The sequence below is a fragment of the Lotus japonicus genome, chromosome 4 (genome assembly GCF_012489685.1).
Source record: "Lotus japonicus ecotype B-129 chromosome 4, LjGifu_v1.2".
NCBI lineage: Eukaryota > Viridiplantae > Streptophyta > Magnoliopsida > Fabales > Fabaceae > Lotus > Lotus japonicus.
In genome coordinates this window covers 75,147,517-75,175,459 of record NC_080044.1, presented here as the reverse complement: position 1 = coordinate 75,175,459, position 27,943 = coordinate 75,147,517, and the positions used below count along the sequence as shown (strand labels likewise).

Genomic DNA, 27,943 nt, shown 5'->3' with positions numbered 1-27,943 from the left:
GGCAGAAGTGCTATTGCCTTTGTTGATGAAGAAGTGTCCATGGATGTTGTGGCCAAGGAACTTAGCGCTGGTTATGTGAAGAAGTGGCCTAGCAAGAAGCTGCTCTCTACTGGAAATCTGAGTGTGAAGTATGCTATTCTTAACAGGATTGGTGCTGTGAATTGGGTTCCTACTCAGCATACTTCTGGAGTTTCTGCAACGCTTGCCAAATTAATCTATCGGATAGGCAAGTCTATTGATTTTGATTTTGGAACTTTTGTGTTTGAGCAGACATTGAAGCATGCTGATACTTGTGCTGTGAAGCTGCCTGTTTCGTTTCCATCACTTCTTACTGAGATCATTCTGAAGCAACATCCTCAGATTCTCAGAGCTGATGATGTGGCTATGTCTTGTGGTGTTCCAATCACTTTGGATCAACGTTTGTTTATGGACCCACATGTTCTCGACATTGCCTTACCAACTAGCAAAGCATCTGCGCCTACTGTGACTGCATCTGACACTAAGGCCATAATTGTTGAATTACTGGAAGTCTCCAAGGCTTTACAAGAAACAATCCGGGTGAGTACTGCCAGGAAGCTCAAAGTTGATGCGTTGCTACTCAAGTTACAAGAAGAAGAACGTCAAGATGTTGAACAAAGCGACGAGGAGGAAGGATCTGAAGCAAGTACAGAGAGAAGTGCCGAAGGTTCCAAGGAAAAGTCCGGTTCTGAAGCATAGTTTGCTTTGATTTTGATCTTGTCTTTTGTTTTGGATGCACCCTTTGCAAATTTGTGCTAAAAAGGGGGAGTAGTTTGATCAGAAGAAATTTGTTTTTGAGCAGTTTTGTGGTTCAGAAGTTGTTTATGTTCAGAAGTTTGAGGTTCAGAAGTTGGTTCTGTTCAGATGTTTCAGTTCAGAAGATGTTTTAGTTCAGAAGATGTTTTAGATCAGAAGTTTGTTTTTGTTCAGAAGTTTGTTCTGTTCAGATGTTCGCAGATCAGAAGATGTTTTAGTTCAGAAGATGTTTTAGATCAGAAGATGTTTTAGATCAGAAGTTTGTTTTTGTTCAGAAGTTTGTTTTGTTCAGATGTTCGCAGATCAGAAGTTGTTTTTGTTCAGAAGTTTGTTCTGTTCAGATGTTCGCAGATCAGAAGATGTTTTAGTTCAGAAGATGTTTTAGATCAGAAGTTTGTTTTTGTTCAGAAGTTTGTTTTGTTCAGATGTTCGCAGATCAGAAGTTGTTTTTGTTCAGATGTTCGCAGATCAGAAGTTTGTTTTGGTTCAGATGTTCATGTTCTCAGAAGTTGTGAGAAGTTGCTTCTGTTTCTACTGTGCTATGTGTGTTCTGATAGTGTTAGCTCTGGTCTGAAGACAAGTTCAAGACGATGGCTATGTTTGTTTCTGAAATGTTGCCTCTGATGAGCAGTACTTCTGTTGGTAGTATTTCTGATACGATGATGTTCAAACTGATCCATTTTGATGTTATCATGTGCTAAGGCTGATTGTACCTCTGGTTGTGTGTTTGTGCTGCTAAAGTGTTTTGTTCCGACTATGCCTTCTGAAGTATGATAGTGGGTTGTGTAGATGCGTTTGTTTGAGGGGGAGTTCTGACTAAGGGGGAGAGTTTTTTCTCTAGTTTTTATCCTCTCTGATTGTGAGTTGTTTTAGACAAAATTTGACAAAGGGGGAGATTGTTGGAACATGTTGCCTTGCATTTTGTCAAAACAACTGATTGTCGAAGCAGATGCCGTGGCATCTGACCTCGTGAAGCTAGGACATCAGTCCTCAGCTTGTGTTTCTGTTATGGGCCTTCTGAAGATTTGCTGAAGATATGTTTTTGAGTTACTTGAGGAGCAAGTAACTATTCCAAAAGGGTTTTAGTTGTTGGGTTGTTATTTGTTGAAACAATCTTTGTTAAAAGATTGATTTCTATCTTTACTTGTGCAATAAGAAACCGAATCTATCAAGATTGCGTTTTCAAATTGCTGTTATTGGAATCTGTTTCTTCAGCCCGTGCTAACCCTAAAGCCCATGCTACCGCTGCTGAAGTCTATAAAAGGATGAAGACCTAAAACGTGAAGAGAACCGAAGCTGAAAGAGAGATTAAGAGTTTTAGGATTTGTTATTGTGCTTCGTCCTGTGTTAGTTGTGAATCTGTCTTTGCTCACTGATTCTATAAAGCAAAGAGAGGTTATGTGTTGTTTGATTGCGTTCAAACTTTACTTGTTCATTGTGTTCACCAATCATTGTGGCAGTGATTGAGAGAAAGTGAGAGGGGCTCTCATACTTAGGTTGGGATTCTAAGTAGAAATACACTGGGTAGATTAGGAAGTGAACTATGAACTGAGTCGTTCATGAGTGTCTGTAATTCCTGAATCTTGAGATAGTGGATTTCCTTTCTTTGGGTGCAAACCCTCCAGACGTAGGTGAAAGTTTTCACTGAACTGGGTGAACAACTTCTGAGTGTTATTGTTTTGTTGTTAAGTTCTGTTTTATTGTTAAGCGATTGTCGAACCTCTTGTCTTAGCATCGTGCAGGACAATCGTATCAGAGGGAACCTGAATATCATTAAGGATACTAAGCCCGTAGGTGAAGACAAGTGGATGATGATACCAAATATGGCCTACCTTATTTCCACAACATATAAGTTCATAGTGTTGACTATTGCTAATACCGGATGCAACACTTTTTATCCGTTAAAGGGAAAGGCGGACCTAGTGGAAGAACACAAATTCATGCCGATTGTGCTTGTCAATAAAGATCATTTCGTTGGGGTAAATCCTTATCCTTTATCCTTCATAATACGTATATGTAAAACCTTATACTTTTATGCTTATACTCTTCTTTGCTTGTAGGTTACTCTTCGTGAAGGCCATCCAATGCCGACCACAGCTCACTTGTGGGCATACAACTGTCACCCGGATGCAAGAAAATGGGAAGAGCCTTACAAAGAGCGCATTGAAGAATACGCGGCTTATCTGAAACAAAAAAATGGAGGATGTAGTGATGATATTATTGACCTTAGTGATGATTAATTATGTTGGATCATTAAGTTGTTTTGTAACGAATTGCTTGTAATTTATATGCGTGTAACAGATGATTACTTTGAACTTTATAAATGTCTCCTTAAAAAGCTTGTGATGCCTCTGGATTGTTATAACTGTCAGGAAATCAGTCTGTGCATGCCTCTGTTATAACTGTCATTAATTTTCATCCTGTCCGCACTTATAACTGCGGTAGGTCATGACGCATCTGTAAGAGGTACTGTAAGCCTCATTAATAGAACCAATTTCCCGTGGTTATAACTGCGGAGGTTTTTTTATTTTCATCCTGTCCGCACTTATAACTGCGGTAGGTCATGACGCATCTGTAAGAGGTATTGTAAGCCTCATTAATAGAACCAATTTCCCGTGGTTATAACTGCGGAGGTGTTTTTATTTTCATCCTGTCCGCACTTATAACTGCGGTAGGTCATGACGCATCTGTAAGAGGTACTGTAAGCCTCATTAATAGAACCAATTTCCCGTGGTTATAACTGCGGAGGTGTTTATATTTTCACCCTGTCCGCACTTATAACTGCGGTAGGTGATTTTTTGGCAGAAAATTTTTGGTTCATATAACCATTCCCAATTTTGGTTCATATAACCATTCCCCATTAATAGAACCAATGTATCTCACTATATTTCTAACCATAACATTTGGGCCAGTGATAACATGAATGTATGATGCTAAACAAATTATCCAACAACACATAACAAAATATCTGAAATTATCCAACAAACACATAGTTGCACTATCCAACTAAACATAACAGAAGATCCGAAATTATCCAACAAACACACATAGATGCTTTATCCAACAAAACACATAACAAAAGACCCGAAATTAAACAACATTAAACAACATCATTATCCAACAAAATAAAAGTACAAAGGTCCCTAAATCTAACGCCCAGAATTTGAAGGCCCAGCTCCCGAGTCCCGTCCCCTAATCTTTCTTCCCCTCCCGTGCACTGCTCCCTCGATGATGGTATGCATATTGTGCACCACATCCCACATCGGTGAACCCGGCGGGGGCGATCCATCTGTCGTCGGATCAACCGCAATGCCAGAGTACAACGCAAGCTCCGCAAACTGGCTCTGAAATGACAATAAATAAGGTCAATATACACATAGGCATACACATAATCGTAATGTAAGCCACATGGCAAAAACAAGTGTCAGTACCTCTAGAAATGCGAAGCGGTCGCCTTTGTACTCATCTGAGACCATGTAAGGGTGTGAGACCTTGATATACCAAGGAGTGTATTCGCCAGTGGTCTGAAAAGGGAAAGCAGCTTCTTCCGACAGATGGCAAATGTGATCATTCAAGTGCGCAAATCGACGATCACACTCCCGGCACGTAACTGACGATGGTGGGGGATCTGGCACATACTGGATCCGGCCAAACTGCCTGATGACTCGATCTGGGAGGTATGGGAATATCATCCCGGCATGCCTGATAAATCCCCTATACAAGGCAACCTGAGGGAAGGGCCAGTGATCATAGTGCTCTACATAAGGTCTCCAAATCACAGAACTGGCCGGAAACGTATCCAGGTTCATCCTCTTCTGCGCAACCTCAGTAGTCCCTCGAAGCGCCTCCCAAGTTAGTGCAACGGGCCTGTCTGGTGTGTAGGCAGGGTTGTCCCTGCGCTCAAACAATGATCCGGGGAAGTGGGCAAACACCCATGATTGCAAAAGAGAAAATGCCAAAGTATGATGCTAATTATTTAACAACAAACGTTTTAACAATAATTAGAAAGAAATAACAATACCTGCAGAAGAGATAAATAACCAGCAACAGACTTAGCACCGTTCCTACTGGCCTCCCCGAGCTGACCATACAAGTAAGCCAAAGTGGCAGCTCCCCAATTCCACCTTGATGCATTCTCAACATCTTCAAACAGAGACAAATACACAGCACCAATATATGTGTTGCTCTTGTCACAGAAAAGGGTCATGCCAATCAACCGCAGCATATAAGCTCGGCATGCAGGAACTTCATTGTTGGCCTCTACGTGTTTCTCCACAATAGCTTGGAGAAAGCTAAAGCGAAGAGATGGACCCCTACAAGCATCAAACTCCTCCATCACAAGCTCAATGTCCACATCAAGTAACTGAGCAACCGCAGGAGCCGCCTCTTCCCTAGTCGGGTTACCAAAGGAGAAGAACTCACCCTCTACGGGCAAGTGGAGTAATGCTGAGACATCTTCAAGTGTGATCGTCATTTCCCCCCAGGGTAAGTGGAAAGATGACGTCTCAGGATGCCATCGCTCAACAAAAGCAGAAATAATGCTCTGGTCAACACTCGGGCTTGTGCATTTCATCACCCACCGCAAACCTGCATTATGCATCGCACTCCTTATGTACCGAGCATGATGGACTACAGGATGACACATCCTCCCATGATTATAGGTCTTGAGCACACCTCTAGTCTCATAATTTGGCCGCTTGTATGACCTCCATATGTCACGAGCTATATGTTCGCCATACTTAGTCAACAAGCAAAGGTCAAACGGATCTCCCTCATACCACAACCTGTTCTCATCGTCCTCATCACCAGACTCCTCATCAAACTCCGCCTCGAGGTCAGCACCGACATCCTCCTCAGCCTCCTCCTCACCACTAGTCTCCTCCTCACCACTAGTCTCCTCCTCCGCCTCAGTGTCATCATCCGGCTGATCAGCCATAATCTCATCATCCTGCTGATCCTGTACAGCAGGCTCTTGTTCAGCATTCCTACCCCTTCCTCTACCCCTTCCTCGACCCCTTCCTCTACCCCTTCCTCTATTAGCCTCTTCTGACCGTTTGCGGTTAGAAGCATGAGTGGAGCTACGATCCCGTGGAGCAGTAGGTTCAGTAGAAGGACCAACAACACGGGCAGTTTTCCTAGGAGGCCTGAAAATTAAAAATACAAAAATTAATACTCATGCACAACAATTTATTAACATAAACAACAGTTTATTAACATAAACAACAGTTTGCTAACATAAAAAATAATTTATAAACATTCAGAGAAAATTCAGAGAGAATTAAAAAAAAATTGACAGGCTAACCGCACTTAAACTTGCGGTAGGTATAAAAGATTTGACAGGCTAACCGCACTTAAACTTGCGGTAGGTATAAAAGATTTGACAGGCGTACCGCACTTAAACATGCGGTAGGTATAAAAGATTTGACAGGCGTACCGCACTTAAACATGCGGTAGCCATAAAACCTGTCCGCGGTTTAGAGTGCGGGAAAGTCACGAAACCTCCTCCCATTGCAGAATCAAATCGAGGGACTGAAATTTAACACGAAATACAACCTAAGCCTCGAAAACTTGTAAGAAATAACTTACATTGTTGTTCTTCTTGTGGGTTATGGGTTGTTGTTGTATTTTGTGGGTTACTCCTTCTTGACTTGGTCTCCTTCTTCCTCTTCTACTTCAACTTCTTCTTCTTACTTCTTCTTCTTACTGGTTGTCCTCCTTTCTCTTCCTCTTCTTGACTTGGTTGTGGGTTTGAGAGACTTGATTTTGTGAGGGTTGAAACTTTTGAAATTGGGTGGGAGAGGAAGATGGTATACGGTTGAAAGAGGGGGGAGGGTTTGTAGAGATAAGGTAGTTTTTTTTTTTTAAATTTAAATTACTGAAGGGTATTTTAGTCTTTTCGCGTGTTTGGGGATGGCGGACTTAGCAAAAAAGGGGGCGCAAATAGTCTCTGCCTATGATTTAATGCCTTTGTATGTAAAACATCTTTATATTATTAGTTTTTATCTTTCGATATTTGACATTTCATCATCTTGCTCGGAAAACGGTTGCATATCTCTTCCAACATATGTTTATCTATAATTCAAACTTGTATTCTCGTTTTTACTATATATCTATACCATTAGTATATATATAGTTAGTAAATTTATGTCTCAAACATTTTTATCCCTGAATTTTAGTCGCGGTTTGATTTTGATCTCTCACCGGCGTAACTTTCAAAAACTTTCAAATTAGGCACGCATATTATGGCTAACGTTCGGTTTTCGTCTCTGCTAGAGGGACGACATTGACCGTCGCGGCCACCTGTCACAGTTGGCTTACATTTACGTGAAGTTTAGTCAAATCAAGCCTATTTCAACCCATAAATTGTGAGGACATATCTTAATTCAATCAAATTGATAAATTATAACTCTCATGTTATATAACACTGTCTTTTAAAATTTTATATTGATCTCTCTTGACAAAGATTTTGACAATTTAATTTATTTAATACATACTGATAATAATTGAATAATTTAAACATTAGATTGCCAATCTGAACTTTGCATGTGATAACATCATGATTCGACCTGAAGAGATTAGTTTTGTTTACCAAGGCAATCAATGATGTATACATTAAAATATAAGGTGTTCTTACAAAAACGATGCTACATTACCTGAAGAGAAGATATTGGTTTTGTTTACCATTAGTTTGATGGCCACTGCTTGTTTGTATTGGACCAATTTATCGACACACTCAGATGACCACAGACTACTACAATCACTAACTCCAAATCTTCCCCCCTCACCACTTATCCCAAAATAATAGGATAGCCACCAAAAATATAGACAAAAATTGACAAAAACGGAAATCAGAACCATATAAATTTATAAAAGATAAAAAGAGAATATTAAAATCTAGATAAAAGATTAGTTTTCTCACTCCATTGCTTATTTTTCCACCCTTTTTCTAAGTTGGCAGCTTTTTCTTTATTTTGTATCTCTTCTACATGAGAGGAATGTTCTCATGGTTCTTTCAGCTATATCAATAAATTCAACTTCTTTTCTCAAAAAAAAATCTAGTTAAAAGAAACACAACTTAGTTAAGAGATAGAGTCTATTTGTTTCTGTTTTTTAATAATTACTTTTAATAACTACTCATGTGTACGCACTTGTTTCAACTATTAAAAAAAAGGAACTTAAGAAACAATTTTTTTTATTTATAAAAAATGTATAATTTAAATATAAATATTATATATAATTTTAATGAAATGGAAATTAATTTCTAGTTTACGTATGATCTATAAAATATATAATTCACACTTTTACACAATCACAACATCATTTCTTTAGAAATAATCGGTTAAGTGGTTATGTCTTATAAGCTAACTTCTTCCGATTTTTTTTTATTATTGCACTGACCTCTTTTTCTCTATTATTTATTAAGACACTAATTATCTTTATTTTATTAAAAGTGTTGTACTAACATCTTATGAGATTTATTATTATTGCACTAGTCTCTCATAAGACTAGTCATTGTAATACTTAACACTCCTCTATTATTCTATTTTTTTTAACAACACTCCTCTACTATTCTAAGTGATATATGACAGAGGAGAGAACAACACATTTTATAAAATAAATGTAAATGAAAAATTAGTGCAATTTCTCTAAAAAAAATTGAAACACAAAAAATTGTGTAAGCACACTTAAAAGAGGTCATGTTAGATACAAATAGTTGTTTATAAACTAATTTAAAAATTATTAAAATAAACTAAAAAACTTATAAGTAATTGATAAACACTTCCATAAATTAAATCAAGTGGGTTGAAATATGATTGAACACTTTATATTTTATATGTTTTAGAAAGTTGTTAGAAGTTTTGATTCCTAAGTTGGTTTAGAAAAACAATATCATCATTTTCATAAGTTTAACTTTCATGAACATCTACCTTCAAATAAACTTTCATTTTTTTTATAGGAAAAAATGTTAGTGGTTAGTTGTTAGTAAGTTAGAAAATCCCTTCAAATTTCTCTTTCAGGATTCGAACCCTGGATCTTCCTCTCCCTAACCCTTATGTCCCCTAACTCAAATAAACTTTCATGAACATCTAAATTAATAGTTAAAGTACCAATAAGTGTTTGATACCTATAAAAAAACCAATAAGTGTTTGATTGTAATGGTACATTCTTAATTAGCTTTCAGTGAAGTTTCAGGTTTGAATCTTGTGAATGAAAAATAACTCCCGATAAGATAATTATCCTCATGAGTCATGATGAAAGTGAAAATTACATTTTACAATACTATTAAGAGATAGGCACAACACACAACACACTTGATCATCCACACTACCCATAGTCCATAGATTGGTAATTAAATTTTCATTCAAAACCAAGTACAATAAAATATACTATCTTGTTAAGGAAAAAAATACTATAAAATAGCATACTAATAAAATATATATAGGAGTAGTATTATTCTACATGATCCAATTATATAAATCTTAAAAATTGAGACACTGCAAATCAAATCACAAAAACACAACATAGAGAGAATAGACACAGAAATGCGGTGTTATGGCTTAACCATCCCCGGAGGAAGCGACCACCGCTGCTTCTTCATCCCCACCGTGACTCCGCCGTCACTAAGGCCCGTAACCCGAGTATCATTCGGGTTCGGGTCAGGGTTTCCGAAGCTGAAGGCGACTCTGGACAGCGGCGTCGTTGCTGTATCGGAGGAATTGAGCTTCTACGAGCTTCTGGGCATACCCGAATCCGGTTCGTTGGTCGATATCAAGCAAGCGTACAAGCAGCTAGCCCGGAAGTACCACCCGGATGTTTCGCCGCCGGGTCGGGTCGAGGAGTACACGAAGAGGTTCATTCAGGTGCAGGAGGCTTACGAGACGTTGTCTGATCCCAACACCAGAGCTATGTATGATCGAGACATGGCTAAAGGCATTCAGTTCGCCTTCAACGCTCGGAGACGCTACCATCAACGTGATCAGGTTTTTTTTTTCATTCTTTTTTTGGATGGGTTGTAAAATTGAGTTTTTGTTAGCTGGGTGTGTTTGATTTGTTTCTAGCTTTTGGTTTTTTGCATTTTTATGTTGTTGGGTTTGATTTTTTTCATCTGGGTATGCTTGATTTGTTTTCAACTTTTGTGTTTGTGCTTGTTATGTTCTTGATTTGCATAGCTTGATTTTTTTTGGTTGTTGGGAAATTATGGGTGGTTTGCTTGTTGATTGTTTGAGTTTCATTCATGTTCTTGTTGTTAATTTCATTGTTTTCATCTTGGAGGATTGGATGAGTCTGTCAAGGTTCTGAAATTTGGATGCTACTCTGCCATCGATAGTTACTATTTAGGAGTTTTGTTTCTCTTAGTCTTTAGTTATAGATTTCTGTTTTGTTTAAGAAGCTTTAGGTATGGGAAGTCTTTCAAATTCATCAGCATACTATGGTATGTGAAGCAAGTTTAACAATGGAAGTGTTTGGACTAGTTTTTTCTCTTCTGAAAAGCTCATGAATTTATGACTAATCAACATGTTCAAGGAAGGGAATTTGGCTGAGAATAAGTTACTTGAGTGCAAAGTAGGGTAATCTAGACATGTGGTAAAAGGTTCTATGGAAATTCTGCATTCAGTGTGCATGACAGAGCATGTTTTTGTCATATAATTATAAAGATGTGTCCTTATCATGGTTTTAAATTGCAGTTGCATTGTGATCACTAAATTTACCTGAAAATTGTGGTTATGTGAGGCCAATATTCAGTCTCAATTGCGGTTGCAGGTCACAATTTAAAACCTACTTATGCTTTTTGTCATAAATTTCAGTATGATTTTTTTTTTAGTTGAGTAGGTGAGTTATAGATGGACTTCACAGAATCTCAGTTAGGTGTAACTACTTTGTAGTTGAATCTGATACATAACTCCTGTAGTCCTGTACCATCTCTCTTTCTCTTGTTCAACAATTTACATTTCTAGTAGCCATCCTGTTTCTGTTGGCATTTATTTCTCATGATGGTATGACAGATTCTTCCTGCTGTGAGCTTATATTATAAAATTGAACTGAAACTAAAATCAATTCTAAGGAGAAGCTTGAGTAGCTTCTGAGTGAGTAGAGTTAATTATGAGGAAATAGAATATGATTCAAACACACTACTACTATGTATATTATAATTGCAAATTTGACTTCTGACATGTTTGGATTAGCTTCTCTTTCATCAAAATAAATTTCAAAACCTAAAAACTACTCACGGAATCTTCTCCTCGGAATTGGTTTTGCCTTCAGAATCAGAATGGTTTCTTAACATCTGTCCCCATAATCAATTATATTTTAATGAATTATGAGGAATGTGGTAGATCCTTGTGACCTTTCCTGATATGAATTGATCTTTTCACGGTTTCTATTCTGGCTTTTGTCCTCTCTATTTTTTTCTTTTTCCATTTGGAATGTCAATTTCAATCCCAGCTGACTAAACAGTTGTGACACACTGATACATGTGTTACTAATAAATGGTTAGTTGGCTCTTCAGCCCATCAAAATTCTATACTAGTTAATAACGTTACGTCAATGGATATAAATAATAACAACAATGATGATGACAATTCTCATGAGATTGATAGTGATCTTCCAGCTCTTAGTTCTTTCTTTATACTTTCTGGTTTTTTGGTTAATCTAGGTGATTCATGAATCGTGCCTTCTAAGGAGATAGGGACCTTTTAATTTATTGTATTTCCTTTTCAGTTATCTAGATTATCATTGACTATTATTCTCATAGAGGTTTTCTTTTTTTAACTAACTTTTCTTATTTTCTTGTATAGTTAGGCTTCTAGAACCTAGGTGGGGTGGTAGGTGATTGTAGTTGTAGATAAAGCTTCTCTTTAGATTTTGATTCTGGTTTAAGAATTGACTGTAGCAAGCACTGAACTATTGATTTTGAATCAGGTTGTTGAACAAAAGAGTGAATGGAAAAGTCGTTGGCAGTCTCAACTGTCTGAGTTGAAGAAAAGAAGTAAGAGCAAGGAAGATGGAGTGGGGAACATGTCATGGGCCGCCCGAATGCGCCAGCAGAGGGCTGAATCGTCATCATCTAATGAATTATGACTAGGATTCTCCTTTCTTTTGTCTGTGTACAACTGTATATATAGATATGTATATCTTCCTACTCTAGATCAGATCAAATATATTAAGATAAATGTTATTGATATCTAAGTGGGTCGCCGCTCAGGTTTTAACCCTTCGTCCCTAAGTAAGTGGTTGGTGTTTGATTTTTGATACTCGTAAATGAAAAAACTTAGTGGTCAGTCCCTATCGCTTAACGCATAATTGTGAGCTGAGAGATTAGTCTAATGATTATCGGCTGTGAGATTATTTTAAATATAATATAAATGTGAAAGATAAAAAGGGTAATGTTGTAAAATTATACTAACTTGATTTTTTGTAATTGAAGCCTAGTTTTTCCCAAATTATATAAACTTCAGTCAACAACCCAAGTTATATTAAAGTGAAAAAATGATCAAACATAACATTTTAAACTTGAGTTTTGGATTAAAAATCACTTCGTTAAGATGAATTGAAAGAAAGTGCATCATTACATAACAAAACTAGCAAGTTGTGGGACAATCCTCAATCCATACATGAAGTAAGACTTTGAACAGGTTAGGACGTTGTGTCCAAAAGCAGGCGTCACGCACCTTGTTTGGGGGTCTTAAGGCTCGCTAGGCGGGCCCTCCTCGAGGACCTGAGGCAAGACGTCGAGATCGCAGCTGCAGCAATGGAAAGCGGGCTTAGTGAGTTTGAGTAAAGATGCACTTCGCTCTCATACTTTGGGCTCGACGTCTTGCGGATATGTGGACTTGTCAGGACGTCGCGTCCTAAGGCTGGCACCATGCCCCTTGCTTGGAGGGACTTTAGGTCGCTTGGCAGCTCCTAGTTAAGGATTGGGGTGAGTTGTTAAGGTCTAGGTCGAACTTGACTTATGACCCATTAAGCTAATGTAATACCCATTATGTAATAGACTAAAAGTTAGAGTCATTGTCCCGCTATAAAAGACAATACCCTATTCATAATAAGGAGATTTTTTTTTTTTTAGCGAAGCAATGACTACACTAACCCTAGATCTAGGATCCCTAGATCCAGTAGGAACAAACTCAAAAACCTTAATAAGTAGAAAATCCGAAGCACTATTAGAATATCTCCTAATGAAAAAAATAAATTTAGATTAATTGTATTTATGGCTTAAATATGTTTTTGTCCTATAAACTATTGTAAATGTTTGTTTAGTCAGTGAAAAAATATTTAGTTTTTAATATTTAGAAATATATATTGTTATTTGTTTTAGTCTATACCATTAATTTTTACTTATGTGACCCAGAGTGATGACTCACCCTTCCTACTTGGTCACAATGACAAATCAGATGACGTTTTTATTTTTAACTAAATAAAAATTTCAAAAATTATCTAACATTATCTATTTTTTTGTGAAATTTACATTATCAAGTTAATACATCAAGAAATCTGATTATACATCCTGTTTTTTTGAAAGTAATGTGATTATACTTCCTAAACATACATACATTTCTATTCTTCCTAAAACAATTAAACAAGCATGTAATAAAAATGAAAAGATTGGGGTCCACAGTCCTCGTCCGGAAACACTAGTTGCAGAAAAGACTTCCACCCTGACGACGACGTTTTCCTCCCGCGAGATCTCTGACTCTTCTATCTTCGCGTTTTGATTTGATTTGATTTGCGTTGCGAGTTCACAGAATTTCAACCTTGTTTCTGGCTCTGGATTTCTCCGCCTTGTTGTAGCGAACGCGAACAAGATGATGGTTGAGGATCTCGGAGTGGAGGCCAAGGAGGCCGCGGTTCGCGAGGTCGCCAAACTCTTACCTCTTCCGGAGCTTCTCCACTCAATCTCCTCCATCAAGGCCGATTACATTTCGCGCCAACAGGTATCAGATCCATTCTCTTCATCATTTTCTTAATAAGATTATAATTGCTGTTGTTGATTGTGCTTGAATTGTGATTTCGTGTTAGCTAGATTTTTGAACCCTAGTGTAGTTTTGTTGGAGTGGAAGGGAAGCGAGAGAAAGAAGAAGGGGACTATTGTTTGTTATGTTCCCTTGTTGAGTCAGTTTTTTTTGTTTACTAACTAGTGCATCATTGGTTGAACTAGTGAAGTAGTTAGGCAATTACTCAATGCCCTTCCAGAGTTGATTACTGATATGTGTTTTAAGAGAAAGGCCTAGATAGCATGTAGCATATATGTAATTATGATATTTCTTAGAATTCGGGTTAGGCCTAACTCTTCCCCAAAAGCTAGCTTTGAGGTGAGGATTACTCTACCCTATATAATGACTTGTTTAGCTGTATCTCTAGTTAATGTGAAACTTCTCAACACAACCTCTCACGCCCAGGACCAAACACCTGGAGCGTGAAATTTGCGGGTGACCCATATATGAGTGGTCTCCAATAACTTTAGTATTTGGCACAATCTTAGAATTTGGGTTAGGAATAACTTTACCGAAAAGCTAGCTTCGATGCGAGGATTACTCTACCCTATATAAGGACTTATTTAGTTATATTTCTTGTCAATGTGAGACTTCTCAACAATATTGTTGGGTGTCCGTATGATTTCAATTATTAGATAATATTTGGCTTGGCTCTTTTAACATTTATTATGGTTGCAGCTATTTTTATAGAGAATTTTAGGAGCTTCTAATTCTTTTCTGAGTGTTTATATTTTGCTTTATTTACAGGCCAATGATGCACAGCTCAGTACGATGGTTGTTGAGCAGGTAAAATTTTCCTTTCTGAAATGACTAAATATCTGCTAGTTAGAGGCAGGTTATTGAAAAACTTTAACCTTTTAGTAGTTGCAAACCCTAGAACTATTTTTTCTTTTTTATTTCCATGTAGCTTTGCATCATCTGTATGTTAAGCGTGTCTATTTAGATTAACTTATTTTGTTTACTGAAAAGTCGTTGACTGAATACAGTAGTTTTGTTTAATCCATGTAACCAACCAAGTCTAGTGGGAAAATGGTACTGTTGTTTTTTCACGAAAGAGCCATTAACTGAAAATCTTTTTTATAATTGCAAAATAAGCTCATCAAAGCATGTGGTGAGGAAGTTTCTGTAATTTTAGAATAATTATTTACAAAGCTCCGACGAGCTGTTAGAATGTAAATATATATTTTTCTTTTTGGAAATTAAAGGATTTATATTATCCACAAAAAGCCCCCGAGGACAGATCCCCCAAGGAAGGAGCGAAGATTACACCAACAAAACAAGGCTAATCAACGAGACAACTCTACGGAAAACCCCCAAAAAGATGAAAAAACCCCAACAAGGATCCCAAGCAAAGACCATCTTTGGACCTCAGAAAAGATCTATACAGAACCAGAATTCAAGGAACAACGCCAAAAGCTAAAAAAGAAGACCCTGCAGTGCTAAAGATAGAAAGAAAAATATCTAAATTGTTTTACAGAGAAATTAAAATTATTGGCAGTTGTTTTCAGTTTTTATTTTTTAGTTAAGGAGTGTGTGAGGAACTAATAAAGAGGATACATAGGTTCATACCGGGGACAAAAATATTCTTTCCACCAATCTATGGAAGCAAAACACCACGAGTCTAACTTCTAAAGTATCACTTGACTCTATTATTACCCCTTGACCCCTTCCCCTTTGTCAAACCCCAGTATTACCCCTTGAAGGGTACTTTAGTTTATACTTTATACTAAAATTACCTCAAGACTTGGACAGCAGGGACTTGATTCTTACCAAAATTGATGGCATAATTTGTAGAATTTCCAAGAGTACTGTGTCATTGATATGTCTAACCATTAAACATGCATTGATTTGTATTTTCTACTGCTTGTGATATTGAATGAACTGGTCCCAATCTCATATCTTCATGTGCTTTGTCACACAAAAAAAATACTGCAGGTTGAGGAGGCACAGGCAGGACTAAAATCACTCTCTTCTTCTGAGAAGACAGTAAACCAGCTTCGTGAAAACTTTCTCTCCATTGAGAAGTAGGTTAAAAATGAGATAGATTGAAAATGTTTGGACTTCTTTGAGAGTGGGTGTTTTCTCTTGTATAAACTAGCACCATTGATATCTTTCTCTTCGAGCTTACTGTGATTTTCCTGGTGCATCAGGTTATGTCAGGAATGCCAAACGTTAATTGACAACCATGACCAGATAAAGCTACTTAGCAATGCAAGGAATAACTTAAATACAACCTTGAAGGTGCTTTTTCTGTCCTTAATTAGTCGTATTTTTCCGGACTATAAGAGCACTAGTCTCAGATTCTTTATGTATCATAGTCTTAAGAGTTGTTATTTAGAACTTTCCATTTCCTATTTTCTGTTGTAGTATTGAGGTTGCTATCTACAATTGTTACCGTGGGTATTTTCTCTCTCATTTGATCTCCTGCTGAATCATGGTTAAAGTAGCAGATACAGTTCTCTATTAACTATTAAGTATATTTGTTAGAAATCTAATATGAATCCATTCATATGTCTACCCAACAACTTGTGCTTTTGGGATAGTTGGTTCATGACATGGTATCAGGACCTTTATGACAAAGTGGTATAGAGTTCAATCCTTACTGCCTCATTCTTCTATTAAAAAATTAAGGAGGCATACAGAAATATAATATAAAATCATTCATGTGTCTTCACCCAACAATTTAATCTTTTCGGGTAGTTGGTTCATGGTAGTCTTCACTTTGTCAAACATTCATAATTTAGTTGATCTTTCATGGGTAGAATGGGATAGATGCGACCTGGTTATTGTGCGTCCTTTGTCATGATTTTGAGTAAGCATGGTGGGAACTTGGAGCTTTGCATTTATATGTAACATACCCTGTGTTGCTTTATGATATTGGCTCACTTCTTGGTCTTGTGATAGGATGTTGAAGGTATGATGTCCATCTCTGTTGAAGCAGCTGAGGCTCGTGATTCTTTGAGTGACGACAAAGAAATTGTCAATACTTATGAGGTTTGGGTGATATTACTTATAGTGCAAAATATGGGTTTTAACAGAAACTGTAGCCATGCTTGTCTGCATTTAAGCCTTATTTTCCATTTTATCTACATAATTTTTCCTTGTTGTACAGAGGTTAACAGCTCTGGATGGAAAGCGAAGGTTTGCATTAGCAGCTGCGGGATCTCACAAGGAAGAGGTTGGAAGACTAAGGTCAGTGTCTTCTTAAGTTCATTATCACAATCATGGGCTGAGTGAGCAAGAACCCTGGAGGGGCTGCCACAGATTTTGAAGTGAATTTCAATCTGCATAAGCCCCCATCTTATAATTATGCAATAACCCACTAGTATTCTTATTTCTTAATCAGTGGTATTATATGTATTTTCAATTTTACAGTACTGTGATGAAATTGAACCATGTGAGATTTGTCAATAGTTAGTCACTTTAGTCTGTTATTGGTTTGCCACAGAGAACATAGCAAAATTCCATAACTATGAAAAAATTGAAGTCCATCAAGAATATTTGCAACTTGACTGAACTGAATATGCAATGCGGTCCTTAAAATTGAATTTTACAGCTGAAATCTTTATATATCAAGTATAAACAACGGATCTAATATTTATGTTCTTTTAATGCTAATTTTACTTTTGGATTTATATCCAAGTCATACGGCTGTTGATCTAGAAATATCAATCCACTCTTCCCTAAATTTGTTGTTCAGGCCTGTTGGTGGATTGTTCATTAATCCTCTCATTTGGTGAAATTAATTATTTTTGTAATATATGGGCTTTCCTTTAAATAAATGTTCGAGTACCATCATTGTGTTGATAGGAGCTGAAGTGTCATATAAACCTTTTGGAAATTGAAAGTGACTTTGAAAGATGAAGAATTGAAGACTGAAGTTATTTATTGAGATTTATGATTAATTGTTTGGTTTTGCTGTTCTTTTACAGTTTTAAGGCTTTATGTCTATTTCTCCTCATCTTATGCTTGTATTTCTCTTTTTTTAGAGAGTATTTTGAAGATGTGGATCAAACCTGGGAGACCTTTGAGAAGACACTCTGGGGACACATTTCCAATTACTATAAACTTTCTAAAGAAAGGTTTGTGCCAATGTTTGAATATTGCATATTGTTCCCATGAAACTGCTTCACTTAACTTCTATCGGGTGCTACTTAGGATTTGAAAGTGTTATATTTCCTGTTGATTTTTGGTTCAACACATTTGAGTCACGTTTGTTAATCACACATTTGATGATCAGTATTCCATTCCTTTATTACTTTTAGATGCACTGCATTGTTAACCATGAAGTTGTATGTTTTGATTGTGATATGATTTTCAATTCTGTTTTTTTTTTTCATTTTTTAAAAAATCTCTTTTTCTTTTTGTTTGCAGCCCACAGACTTTGGTCCGTGCTTTGCGGTATGTTCTTGATGGACATTTGCATTTTTCTTTTATTTTTTGCTTCTTTATTCCTTTCATTTTATCTTTTCATGGTAGGTTGGAAGTTTGGAACTTCCAATCTGCTATACAGTGTTTACTCGTACGAAAATGAATGCATTCTTGTTTTTGCTGTCTTTTTCTAATATTATTTCAGGGTCGTTGAAATGCAAGAAGTCCATGATCAACAGGTTGCAGAGGAAGCAGCTGAGGCTGAAGGGGATGGTGCAGTGGCAGCAGCCCCAAATCCTCGTAGGACCACTGTGTATGTTATAGTAATTGGAATTGATTTGCTTTACCCTAGATACTTTGTGATGTTGAAAATCTATAATAATGGAAATAAAGACACTAGCTTCCATCTCAATATATGATTTACTTGATAGTTTTACTGCATTTGCTTTCTATACTGCTATGAGAAACCTTCTGAACAACCTAGGCATCTTGTTATGAGACTTATTTTACTGTGGATATTTCCTAACATCTCATATTTTCGTTAATGCTAATGAATCACAGAAAATCTACAAGTACAATGGCCTCTTCAAAAAATTTAGCACAGCAAAAATTGAAGGTTCAGGGGAAAGGCTACAAGGATAAGTGCTATGAGCATATTAGGAAGACTGTAGAAAGTCGCTTTGACAAACTTCTGAATGAGGTAGATTTCACTATTCTACTTGCACCCTCTCCTGCTAAAAAATGCAGACACCTCTTTTCCTCTATGCTCAAACACCTGCAGAACTCATGAGAATATGCTATTATGTATGCAACTCACTTTCAATTTATTTTATGTAACAGCTTGTGTTTGAGGACCTGAAAGCAGCTTTAGAGGAAGCTCGAGCAGTAAGTTAGACTGAACTTTAAACTTCAGAGTTTTTTAATTTCCATTTTCTCCATGAGAACTAAATATCCTTTTTACTTCTGTTCTTATGCATGCTAATACATGTACGCTAAAAGAAACTGAATAATGTTAGTATTTTCATTTTTAGTTCAATGATGCTATATATATATTGCAATCATGAGCTTCTCCTAGACACTAAAGGCTGTTACAACTGAAGGTTGAGTCAGCATAACAGGCTAAACTTCCCTATATAAAACAATGAATACAGCAGCTTTACAGAAATAACCGAATCCTATACATAATAAATACAATGTAAAAACTAAACTCCACTAGAAAAGAAGCTATGTTTTGCTAGAAAAGAAATATGTTCTGAGTAGTACAGTAACAAAATATGATTTTATGGTATGAACCGCTCGTATGCCAAAAGAATAATTTAGAGTTGTCAATAGATGCTCATATTGCATTAAAGATTAAGTTGGGTTGGTTGACTTTTATAACTACATTTTTGCATAGCCATCATATCTTAAAAGTTCATGCTCTGAAAAAAATTGCACATTTGGGGCTGATATTTGACTGTACCTGTAAAGAGTGGATTTTGTTAGTGAGCACAGCATTTTCAGTCTGCAAAATATCATTGCCTTACCTTGTGAAGCCATAATCCTCCTTGTTTTATTGAAAATGAAATTGAAGTAAACTTTCTATGTTAATTGATATGAAGGAAAAGCCGAAAAGGGACTGTACCCCCTTTAAATTTTGTACATGCTGTATCTTCTTCAGAACTCTTCTCATGCTGTTAGTAATGCAAATGAAATGCCATAATCCTGTTCACTTATTTTATTCGTACTGATATAAGTTGACATTTTAATGTGCAGAGAATTATATTCTATCATTTTTCTGTCTTAGATAATTCATGAATGGAAGTTTGTCTCTCTCTCTCTCTCTCTCCTCCCCCTTCTTCCTTCCATTCTTTGAAGTACTGAATCAATTATAATAACTAGTTTAATGCCGGAAATTCAGTAAATGGTTCTTCTCCAATTCCCATATTAAATTACAGTTTAGTTGTTTCTGTAAATTATCTTTAGCTTACACCTGAGATCCAGTTTTATTCCCTATTACTGATGGAACCTCTTTTTTTTCCGCGGTATACAGATAGGGGAGGAACTTGGAGATGTCTATGACTATGTTGCCCCCTGCTTTCCTCCAAGGTTATTGAACATATTAGTACTACCTTTTTAATCTTAGCTTTTGGACAGGCTATCTGCTAATCAATATTATCATTATAATATGATTTGTATTGTTTCCTGCTATGATTTTAATTTCTCTATTTAGGTATGCTTTGTGCTTCAACTTCCTGTATTTGTGTAGTTCATTTTATATGATCAAAAGTTTAAATTTGCTGGTTAGTAGGTTGTGTTGAAATACAAGAAAATTTTAAAGAGAGATAGAGTAGAGAAAAAGGGAAATTAGAAAAGATGTGACACCCAGAGAATGGAACATTTTACTAGGTACTCAGAATGGTTGTAAGTGGAAAATCAGGAGCTTACCCTACACCTCTATTCAAATATTTGGACTGTAATCTGACTCTTGTACCCTTTCATATTCGATTCCTGCACTACAAGTAGCTAATTGGTCAATGAACAAACCACTTTCGTTTTTACTGTACTATATATCCTTTAGCACTGCCCCACAAATTGGAATATAGTTTTCAATTTGCAATACAAAAGATTGATAAATACAGTAGAACAAAGAACTTATCAATCAAAGATGATACATATATGGTCAATAGCTCCTAGAGGTGTTCTGCTTTTCTCCTTACTGCTTCCTTGGCTTTGTCTCAGTTTCTCTGTGAAATACATCCTTACATGTTTGGGCCTATCTGAATAAAACTATACATTTTGGTTAATCTCAGGAAGCAGTAGAGGGTTGCTTTATATACATGTTCTGTTTGTTCTAAATTCTAATTCAGTTTTTCAATTCTGGCAGATATGAAATATTCCAACTGATGGTAAATCTGTACACCGAGAGGTTTATTCAGATGCTAAGGTTACTTAGTGACAGGGCAAATGAATTAACAAATATTGAGATATTAAAGGTATTTCACTTGGGTTGTTATTTATGCATAACATGTTATCCCCCACTTACTTGGAATGTCATTTTCTCTTTAGATAAAGGTCAGCTCATGCATTTTCTGCCTCTGTAGTATTCGGAAACTAAGTTACTAGCGTCAAATTCATTTGTATTACAGAGAATGTTGTAATATGTTAGGAACCCATAATGGAAATGGAGGGGAAAAAGAAAGATTTTTTTTCTTGACTGAAAATGAACAGAACAAGGGGAAAGATCTCTCCAATGAGGGTTTCCTGTTGACAATTTTTTTTCCCTCCCTCTCAACTGATCACTTACTTAGTTATCTCCAAATACATTCCTTGAATGATCCTCCTAAAATTTGTTTATCTCACTGATTCCCTCTAACTAATTATTTAACTGTCGAAACTAACTACTTTGTCTTTCCTTTATTGTTCCTAGCAAATATCCTACTGTCCTAACATTACAGTACCCACCCCTTGAAGTTCAACCTTGTCCTCGATGTTGAAATATGAAAACTGGAATGAATCTGACTTATAGTCGTGCACCCTCCAAAGTAATATCTTCTATTGGCTGAGATGGCCATTTAATGAGAGCCTGATCAGTTTGATCCCTTGGGGAGCAACTGAATGAAATGCAAATTGTCATTCTGGTGATAAATGAGGATTGACTTTGAACTCAACCTGCAACTTAGGTCCTATTAGATGAGCCAAAAAATGTTTTCTTCAGCTGGAAGATGTGAAACTGGAGCTGGAAAGCAACTGCACCTTCTGCTTGACGATCCAAGCCTATTTCCTATTTTAGCCTTGTAGTGTTACTCCCCATAGACTTGGGCTTGTCCCTCTAAGTACCACAATGAGTTTAGTTGGCAAAAATTTCCATATGATCTCTCCTTCATGAATCCAAGTACTAAGACTAGTTTAGCCCTGTTGGCTGTTAGTGTACTGTACATTCTGTGCAGCTTTGGTTCTGCTAGCTCGGTAATTAGTTTCTAATGACTAATGAGCGTTTCCTTTTTCTATTTATTAACGGACTTTGATATGTTCCTTGCTATGTAAATTTAAGCATAACCATTTCTCCTTTTCTCCCAGTCTCTATTTTCTTTTTCTCCCTTTGCATGTTTATGGGAAAAGATACACACATGCTTTTGTTTTTTTATCAACCAGGTAACCGGTTGGGTGGTTGAATACCAAGACAATCTGATTGGGCTCGGTGTTGATGAGTCTCTGGCCCAAGTGTGCTCTGAAAGTGGTGCAATGGATCCCCTTATGAACTCTTATGTTGAGAGAATGCAAGCTACAACAAGGGTAATCCAAGCTATGTTGTTCATTTATTTAGCTTTGGTAATCTATGATGCTCATTGAATCAGTTTTTTTATCTTACATAATATTAAACTTTGTTCTTAATGTTTTCTAGAAATGGTACTTGAATATTTTGGAAGCAGATAAAACACAGCCCCCAAAGAAAACTGAAGATGGGAAGCTATATACCCCAGCTGCTGTTGATCTATTCAGGATACTTGGAGAACAAGTTCAAATTGTTCGAGATAATAGCACCGATGTGATGTTATACAGAATTTCCTTGGCAACCATTCAGGTACTATCAGATAAGATATGGATGTTACTGATGCTCATTCTAAGTTTATCTTTTGAAAACTAAACTCTTGTAAACTCTTGGTAAATAAAAGGTAAACTGGATAGAACATGGAAAATAGATTTTTCAAGTTATATACAGAAATCCATGAACGGACTTTTATTGCACATTTTTAGTGCTTACTGCTTATATCAGTGGCTCTGTTGCTTATATTACTGCTGTACTTTTATAGGTGATGATTGATTTTCAAGCAGCTGAAAAGAAGAGACTTGAAGAACCTGCTTCTGAAATTGGTCTGGAACCTTTGTGTGCTATGGTTAGTGTCATTGTTTCTTAAGTGTTATCTTGTTATTTCAACGTTGTTTCTTATTGGTACTTCTGTTGACATGGGATTCGATGTGACTTAGATTAACAACAATTTGCGCTGCTATGATCTTGCAATGGAGCTAAGTAATAGCACCATAGAAGCCCTTCCACAAAACTATGCTGAGCAGGTTTGGAGCTTTGTTTTCTGATTATTTTTCCTAGTTCGATTAATTGGATAAATATTGCTCTGTTGACTTATTCTTTTTTCGTTATTTCATTTTTGTGAAATGAAATTCAATAATTTGTTATTCATGTTTAATTAACTATCATAATTCCTTATGAAGTGATATTTCTTGAATTCCTGTTTGAACTATCAGATATTTCATTCTTAATGCATGTTTTGAATAATGAGAAAATATGCTTCATTTTCTTATAATTCTGTCTGTCTCTAAAAGAAATACTACATTTTTATTGAACAAAATTATTGAACGGAAATCAGGATATACTTCTCAAGAATTGGTGTTAATGTTTAGGATTCGAACATAACACAACGGGATGGAACATAACTGAACAAAACATTATTGTTCTGTGTATTATGTTTGGTAATTCCAGAACAAAGCAACTTCATTAGAACAGGACCATAAGCTTAACTTGGTCCCACGACTTTTCCAGTGCAATCAACCTGGCCCCACTGATTTCCATTACAATAAAAATAAGACTCCTATAATTTCCACGCTCCAAATGTCTTCCTGGGCGTGAGGGGGTATTTTGAGAGTCCTATAATCAACCTGACCCCACTGATTTCCACTGTTTATATGTATGCTAATTGCTAACCTGGGAGCCTGATATTGGTATTTTGAATAACTACCCAGTCTATTTATTGAAGACTATATATTCACATTTTTCTGTTTCATTACAGGTTAATTTTGAAGATACGTGTAAGGGTTTTCTTGAGGTTGCTAAGGTATGGAGGAGTGTACAAATTTTTTTATTCTAATACTTTTTTTGTGGCAACATGTTAAATCCGCACTGTTTTTTTATTCTGCTGTCTCTACTGCAATTATTTAGTGTGACATGAAGAAATTAATTATCATCTGTCTTCTCCAATTTCTTTAAGCAGTTTCTTCTGATGGTTTCTCTTGATTGAATATTCTGAAATTATCAATATAACATAGGCATGCATAGATCAAATTTTGCTCACAACTAATATTCATATATTTAAAGGTAACTCTGACCTTCTGTACAGGCATACACCCGCTCGTTAGACTTCCCCTTTTTTGCTTTATCCGTTTGCTCATTTAAGTCATTGAGGAATATAATCGCCATGTATTGATGACCTCTGATCAGCCAATTCATTAACAAACATGTTTCTATCCTTCCCTTATCTTTCGTTCTGCCTGGAGCACAATTTTTTGCCACTGTTGTTAATCAAGCAGTCAAATATGTGCACAATGTTCTCCCTGTAACTTGTATACCCATGGATTCCCACTGCTAGAAGAATATAATAATATGGACCCATAATTCAATTACTTCTTGATCTCTTGAAAGATGCCTGTCTGTTGTTATGTTCACATGTCGATTTATTCACTCACCAGCATATAAGGATTTTGTTTATAGAATTTTACACTTAAGATTTTGTTTTTCTGCTAGTTTAAACTACGTATTTTAATATTTAAAATTAAATGTGTTCACTGCTTTTACCATGTTGATGAATACCTCTTTTTTCTTGGTGATAGGAAGCTGTGCATCAAACTGTTAGTGTGATATTTGAAGATCCTGGTGTCCAGGAGTTGCTGGTCAAGCTATACCACAAAGGTAACAATTAACTATCACATAGCTGGCTTTATGTGGGCTTATACTAAGTGTGCACTCTTTTTTGTTAGGCGAATTCCTAATTGTTGAACTCTATTTACACACACGCACACACACATATATAAACATAGTGTACGACAGTCTAAATGAAGTACCTGTGCATCATAGTAATATGAAAATTAAAAGTTCTCTTTTAATTTGCATTTATCAGAATGGAGTGAGGGCCAGATTACTGAGTACTTGGTTGCAACATTTGGTGATTATTTCACTGATGTAAAAATGTGAGTAAATTTTCTGATCTCAGTAATTTCATTTTGTTTCTTCCACACATGCCAGATCATTTCTGTCACATTTCTGTCACATGTTTATAAACTGTTCAAATATAGAGTTGAGCAAGGTTGTCAAACTTCTAAACCCAAATACAAGCCAAGCCTTATATCAAAGAAAGGCTTCTAAGTTCTATAAGCTACTTAGTGACATTTCCAATTTAGAAAAGTGCAAAAAACGAGAAACACATTACGCCCAACACCAGCTGAAATCAATTTATAAAATATGAAAACTGAAGCTGCAAAATGTAGTGTTGACATCTTAGTGGCCCAGTCAATATATCTTCTGCTCACCCATTCCATTCCTTCTCTACCTAGTATCTATTATATTTCCTTGGTAATGGTGTTTTGGTTACTCAAATTAATGTCTGTCCTTTAATTTTTTATTAGTGATTCATTTTTATGGAGTTGTTGATACGAATATCGCAATTATTTGACGTTTGATTGTTAAATTTCTTGTCGCTGAAAACTAACTCTTGTAACTTCACACATATTCAAGGTACATTGAAGAAAGATCTTTTAGGAGATTCGTTGAAGCTTGCCTGGAGGAAACAGTGGTTGTTTATGTTGATCATCTTTTGACACAGGTATGATCTTATTTATGGACAAAAAATTGTGCATAATATTATTCATTTGACTGAATTGTCGCAACACTAATTTTAATTGCAGAAAAATTACATCAAGGAAGAAACCATTGAACGTATGAGGCTAGATGAGGAGGTTATCATGGACTTTTTTCGGGAACATATCAGTGTTTCTGTAAGCTTCCTTTTGGATATTTTTTTACTGTTGTCATTAAATGCTATTATTATGCCAGTCCAAGATCAATTTGTTATTAGCACTGCGCCCACGTTTCTTACTCTGATTTCCTTGATATTCTGGATTAGAAAGTTGAAAACAGAGTTAGCGTACTTAGCGATTTGAGGGAACTTGCTTCAGCAGAGAGTCTGGATACCTTCACACTCATCTACACAAATATACTCGAACATCAACCTGACTGCCCGGTAAAATTATGCTCAATATGATTTAAATAGTTTACTCAGCTCAATTCTTTTCATTTGCAAAAATAAAGTTTTAGTTCTTTATGCAATAGAAATAATTTTAGAGTGGGTAATTGCAGTTTTGTGTTTGGCTTAGAAAATCAACTTTGAAAAGGTTTTTATATGATTTTAAACGCGTAAAGTTTTATCCCTCGAGTTGTCCTGGTTGATGAATCTGTGATTTTTGTCTGCTTTTGTAGCCTGAAGTTGTCGAGAAACTCGTTGGTCTACGAGAAGGAATTCCTCGTAAAGATGCCAAGGAGGTAAATAAAATTCAATGTTTGCTTCAGTGTTGTCAAATGGCCGTTATAGCGGCGCTATAGCGTAGCAGCTTTGAAGGCCCTCTGCTATTTTGCGCTATGAGGGCTTACCATCTTCATAGTGGAGTTTTGACTTTCCGCTATTTTCACAATCCGCGATTAACAACACTGATTTGTTTTGCTTGTTAATTCACAGGTCATACAAGAGTGCAAAGAGATATATGAAAATTCTCTTGTTGATGGAAGACCTCCAAAGGCAGGTTTTGTTTTTCGACGCGTGAAGTGCTTACAAGCTTCCAAGGGAGGGCTTTGGCGTAAACTCACTTGAAATGTGATTCTATTCACTTATTTATACAGTTTGGTTTGCTTTTTAAATTATTTGTTTCTTGTGCATAAATCGCTAGTTATGCTGTCAATAGATGAGTTTTGTAAAATTTCATTTATAGCAGTTGTTACTTCATTAGTTCATTTATCAATTTATTTCTGCTATCGTTCTGTTTTACTACACAAAAGAAAAAGCGCCATTGACATTTTCAAGATTTACATTTTTCTAGGCCAACAATACTGTGAGCTAATAGCTACTACTAATACCCAAGAGAGTTATTGTTCTGTACTAGGGCAAGCTTATGTAAGAGAAAGACAAAAAGTAAACCCTAGCAGAGCACTAAAATAGCAAAACTACCATAAAAGGAATATTCTCATTAATGCTGAAAAAGTTGGTTTCGTACAAGTGGATGACCTCCCCTTTTATAGAGGGGGTGGTCATGATATGGATCTTTCCTATATTTGGGCCTGACAATCAGGGCCCAAATCCCCGTACATATAAGACAAATCCAAAGGAATCTTCCAGCTGGCTTGTGGGTCCATCATCTAAGGGGGGGCAATGAAGCTCGTCGTGTCGCCTTTCCCGCCATGGCTATCTTCAATGGTTATTTGTTCATTTTGGGCGGGACATAATCTTCTTTATGTCCCGCCCAGTCCACATGCCCCCAAGACATGAGACTCGAGTAGAGTTGAAATGTCTTCATCATGTTACCTAGTAGTTCGCCTCTATTGTTTATTCGTTCATCGCCATTTTACCTTCGTTGTTACATCGCCATTTTCACGCTTCGCCACCTTTGTTGCCGTTTCAAAGATATGTCGCCATTAATCATAACCGTCAACCACGTCTTTTCAACTGACGCACGTATCCTTATTTTCCGGGATTTCGTCATCATTTGTTATAAATGCAATCTTCAGTTGCGCGTCTCGAGGAGTAATGTCTTTTCGCTTCCTAACTTTTCGAATTTCAAATCCCACGATCCCACGATCTTCCCCCACTCATTCTCTCTCTTCCTTTCTCTCTATAAAATCCCCTTTTCACTTTTCATTTTTCACTTTCTTAAAACTTTTGCTCTGAAAACCCTTTTCACCGCAGCTTTCATCCTCTTCTTTGAACTCCGGTGAACCTTTTCTTCTTCCGGCCGTCGTCATTGCGCGGTGCTCCCCTATCGCCGACGTT

At 36.5% G+C, this 27,943-nt stretch overlaps 4 protein-coding genes across 5 annotated transcripts; 3 read left to right on the top strand and 1 right to left on the bottom strand.

The window, feature by feature from the left end:
• The first annotated feature begins 2,181 nt into the window (after window positions 1-2,181).
• LOC130714924 (uncharacterized) lies at window positions 2,182-3,259 on the top strand. Its single transcript, XM_057564904.1, has 2 exons — window positions 2,182-2,753; window positions 2,835-3,259. The coding sequence occupies exons 1-2, from the start codon at window positions 2,583-2,585 to the stop codon at window positions 3,012-3,014; spliced, it is 351 nt and encodes a 116-aa protein (XP_057420887.1). The 5' UTR covers window positions 2,182-2,582; the 3' UTR covers window positions 3,015-3,259.
• A 1,491-nt stretch (window positions 3,260-4,750) lies between these two features.
• On the bottom strand, window positions 4,751-6,722 carry LOC130709951 (protein MAIN-LIKE 1-like). The gene is made up of 2 exons (XM_057559081.1): window positions 6,361-6,722; window positions 4,751-5,918 (listed from the first exon to the last, which is right to left on the bottom strand). Coding segments are annotated over exons 1-2 (1,155 nt in total). The 5' UTR covers window positions 6,363-6,722; the 3' UTR covers window positions 4,751-4,765.
• Window positions 6,723-9,257: 2,535 nt separating this feature from the next.
• LOC130713967 (chaperone protein dnaJ 20, chloroplastic) lies at window positions 9,258-12,026 on the top strand. Its single transcript, XM_057563791.1, has 2 exons — window positions 9,258-9,755; window positions 11,695-12,026. The coding sequence occupies exons 1-2, from the start codon at window positions 9,318-9,320 to the stop codon at window positions 11,851-11,853; spliced, it is 597 nt and encodes a 198-aa protein (XP_057419774.1). The 5' UTR covers window positions 9,258-9,317; the 3' UTR covers window positions 11,854-12,026.
• A 1,329-nt stretch (window positions 12,027-13,355) lies between these two features.
• LOC130711226 (exocyst complex component SEC6) lies at window positions 13,356-26,931 on the top strand. Of its 2 annotated transcripts, XM_057560749.1 has the most exons (25): window positions 13,356-13,706; window positions 14,514-14,552; window positions 15,702-15,790; window positions 15,917-16,007; window positions 16,671-16,760; window positions 16,879-16,958; window positions 17,756-17,848; window positions 18,141-18,167; window positions 18,343-18,450; window positions 18,699-18,837; window positions 18,978-19,022; window positions 20,170-20,225; window positions 21,004-21,112; window positions 22,272-22,412; window positions 22,522-22,701; window positions 22,931-23,014; window positions 23,106-23,192; window positions 23,924-23,968; window positions 24,741-24,819; window positions 25,028-25,097; window positions 25,642-25,729; window positions 25,812-25,901; window positions 26,030-26,146; window positions 26,383-26,445; window positions 26,639-26,931. In XM_057560749.1, exons 1-25 carry the CDS (start codon window positions 13,578-13,580, stop codon window positions 26,768-26,770), a joined length of 2,271 nt encoding a protein of 756 aa, XP_057416732.1. In that variant the 5' UTR covers window positions 13,356-13,577; the 3' UTR covers window positions 26,771-26,931. The 2 variants fall into 2 exon arrangements, with proteins under 2 accessions (XP_057416732.1, XP_057416733.1); XM_057560750.1 differs by lacking the exons at window positions 13,356-13,706; window positions 14,514-14,552 and having other exon boundaries at window positions 15,698-15,837.
• Window positions 26,932-27,943: the final 1,012 nt, after the last annotated feature.